We start from the raw sequence: 3,202 nt of genomic DNA, 5'->3' as shown, positions 1-3,202 counted from the left end.
GTTTTGGCCAAAAGTGTCAGGGATTTTGTGAATGTAGTTTGAAGATTTGGTTTTGTGTTTATGGTTGTGAGGAAATGGATGAACGTTTCAAGAAATGTGTCTTAGCAATTGTGAAAAACTGTAAGAAGCAGGGCCAATGGCAACAAAGGATAGCTAGTGAACGATAGCTCCACCTCTCTTTTCTCATGTATATAAACTCGCAGTTGACCCAGAAAATACACACATTCGTTTGAAGATTTCGAGCAGCGTTTCTTTTGTGCGGTGACCCCGCTGGAGTATGAAGCGTCATCTCTCGGAATATAAATTCTAATTCTTCAGAGGTTTTGCCCAAATAAAGCTCATTTGTCCTGCTGCGGCGGAGTCATTGAGCTGTGTTAGTACTGGACACGGGGTAAGAAGATTTTATGAATGCTTTTGAGAAACTCAGTGGATGTGTCTCAAACCGTAGTGCGCTGCCTATCTAGACAGCATTTTGGGGCTTCACAAGCCCATGTTGCATTGTTGGACATCGAAGGCGATTGCGGCATTTTGGACTTGGAAAGCGCCTGTGAATCCCCAAAAAATGCTTTCTAAGTAGGCAGCTCGCTTGGCTTTGAGACGCAGCCTGTGTTTTAGGGCTCGGGGTGGCAGATCCATTGTTTGTTTCTCTGCACGGTGACTTTGTCTAGAAATCGTGCATTCTTTCATTTTCAGTGTTTTTAAGTAGAGACTTATAAAATTAACTAAATGCACTTTATTTATTTTTGCCTTGATTGCAATTGAGTTTTTTAATTCATGTGCATATTCTGTTATCTTCATAGTTGGTTAGATAATGGTCTAGTATTTCAACTGTATTTAATACTTGATATATTTTAGTTGGAAATATATTGGGGTATGGCAGTATGTGTGAGGTGTGAGACACAATAATAATACTTAACCTTACAAAATGTTGTTTGGATGTACATCATTGAATCTGAAGAGGTTGTAGTGGGTTGAGCAGGCAGTCAGGTTGGCTGGGACAGGGCTGGAGGGTATAAACACTCCTCATGTCTGTCTAGTTAGGGCAGAAATTGGTAATTTGTTAGTTCCTGGTTTACCACCTAAACACTGAATGTTCAAACAGCTGGGTAGATTTATTTATTTATATATATATATTTTTTTTTAAGCCATCAATTTTGTAGCTGTGTTATCATTGAGCAAGGTTACTCTGTAGTTTGAGTTAACAAGACTACTTTGTTCACACTTCATATCTTCTGTGTTTATATTCTATTGACTTCTTTAAAAAAATAAATAAACTCCACTTCAACTCTATGTACTTGATTGGTTGAGAGTGAAACAACCCACTTTATATGCATGTCTTGACTTACATTTCCTTTGCTGTTACCTTCAGTCCAATTCTACATCTAACCTAATTTCTCCTTTGAAAAGGTGAAGGAAGATTATATGGCAGAGCACATGATGATGCCCATGAACCACGGCCAGGGAAACGGGGGTCTGCATGGCTACCGGATGGGCATGAACGGAGGTCTGCAGGCAGGCCCCCAGCAGCATGCGCCCCAGCCTGGCCTCAGAGCGATGCCCAATGGACAGATGATGCACTATGGCACAGGGCCCCAGGGAAACATGGAGGCCACCATGCGCCAGCGGACCAACATGGTGGGACCTATGAATGGACAGATAAGTGGACAAATGGGTCACCATCAAATGCAGTCGGCTAACATGATGTACAACAACCAGGGTCAGCCACAACAACATCACGTTCAGCAACACCAACAGCACCATCACATGCACCAAGTGCAACAGCAACAACCTCCACCCCAGCAACAGTACATGAGCGGGGGTCTCACGTCCCAGCAGCTTATGGCTAGCATGCACCTTCAGAAACTCAACACTCCATACCATGGACATCCGTTGGCACACATGAACGGCAACCACATGGGAAACGGGGGGCAGTTCCGCATGAATCAGGCTCAGTTGACCAACATGCAGCATATGGCAGGACCTGCTCTAAGTCTCAATGGCATGGATGCAGATTTGGTCGACGAAGATGTTTTGACTGCACTGGTCATGGAACTTGGACTGGACAGGGTGCAGGAACTTCCTGAACTCTTCTTGGGACAGAACGAGTTTGACTTTATCTCTGACTTTGTGAGCAAACAGCAGCCAAGTACTGTTAGCTGCTGAGACTGGAACATATGGATGCTTTGGAGGCGAAATGGGCAACAAGAGAGTGAAGTTACTCGCTTGTGGTTTATTTTTGTGAAGGCTGTCACCAAGAGAAGAGGTGAACAGTGAGAGGTTTGTTCACAGCAAGGGGTGATCAAACTCCTGTCAGGACTACAGTTCTGATTCTAGCTGGAACATTGAGCAGTTCCGTGGATGAATGTAACAACATTTCAGAACCGTGATAGCAGTGCAATGTAAAGACACTGAACCCCTATTTGTCTTCAGTGCAGTTTTACATTTAAAAACGTATTTATTTATTGCTTTATCAGATGTATTAACATAGATCAAACAAGCAGCAATTACATAAAATAAAGTGGTTTATGGCCAAGTTATGTTTTAGAATGGGATTACTATATCTCTTGTGTTCTGGTTACTGATAGTGTAGACCCAGAACTTTAAGTCCATCCAAAGGCTGTGTGACCCAAAACTGCAAGTCTGTTTTGTTGGATGGCATTTACCAAGTTCTAGTATCCCAATGGCTGCTTGCATACTATAGTGGTAAATGCCTGTCTCATTACAACTGTGTGTCTAAGCTTTAGAATTGCCTTAAATCAAGTTGCTTTTATTTATTTGTCTATTTTTTTCCCCCATGTGAGTTGTTAATAAAGATGGCCAGGTTTTAACTCTGGTCTAATTTTTTATCAATCTCTGATCATATTTGTGGAAATGGAAAAAGATCTCATGAAAATTGTGACCGTCAACATTTTTGCAAAATGATATTGCGTGGTTAATTATACGTATTGCAGCAGTTCCAAGGTGAATGCCCACTAGGTGGGGCTAAAAGCGAGTTAAATGTCCTCCCAAACAATTTTTTTTTTCTTAGGATAATGTTATGGCGTTTTAAATAGACAAAGGATAGTGTCATAAAAAGCAAATGTGAGATGGAAAAACAAAATTGCTGACGTAACCACTTCATTTTGTGGTGCTTCTATGATTCTGGCTTGAGGATCGACTTGCACGCTCTTCAGGACTCGAACCATGATCCTTTCAACGCAAG

The 3,202-nt window shown here is 41.8% G+C and overlaps 1 protein-coding gene across 1 annotated transcript; it reads left to right on the top strand.

The window, feature by feature from the left end:
- The first annotated feature begins 205 nt into the window (after positions 1-205).
- On the top strand, positions 206-2,850 carry LOC127454331 (cbp/p300-interacting transactivator 3-like). The gene is made up of 2 exons (XM_051721452.1): positions 206-391; positions 1,408-2,850. The coding sequence occupies exon 2, from the start codon at positions 1,423-1,425 to the stop codon at positions 2,161-2,163; it is 741 nt and encodes a 246-aa protein (XP_051577412.1). The 5' UTR covers positions 206-391; positions 1,408-1,422; the 3' UTR covers positions 2,164-2,850.
- The last annotated feature ends 352 nt before the right edge of the window (positions 2,851-3,202 follow it).

This window comes from Myxocyprinus asiaticus, chromosome 16 (assembly GCF_019703515.2).
Source record: "Myxocyprinus asiaticus isolate MX2 ecotype Aquarium Trade chromosome 16, UBuf_Myxa_2, whole genome shotgun sequence".
Classification (NCBI taxonomy): domain Eukaryota; kingdom Metazoa; phylum Chordata; class Actinopteri; order Cypriniformes; family Catostomidae; genus Myxocyprinus; species Myxocyprinus asiaticus.
Note: the sequence above shows the minus strand (reverse complement) of the source record. Positions and strands in the feature narration are given on the sequence as shown.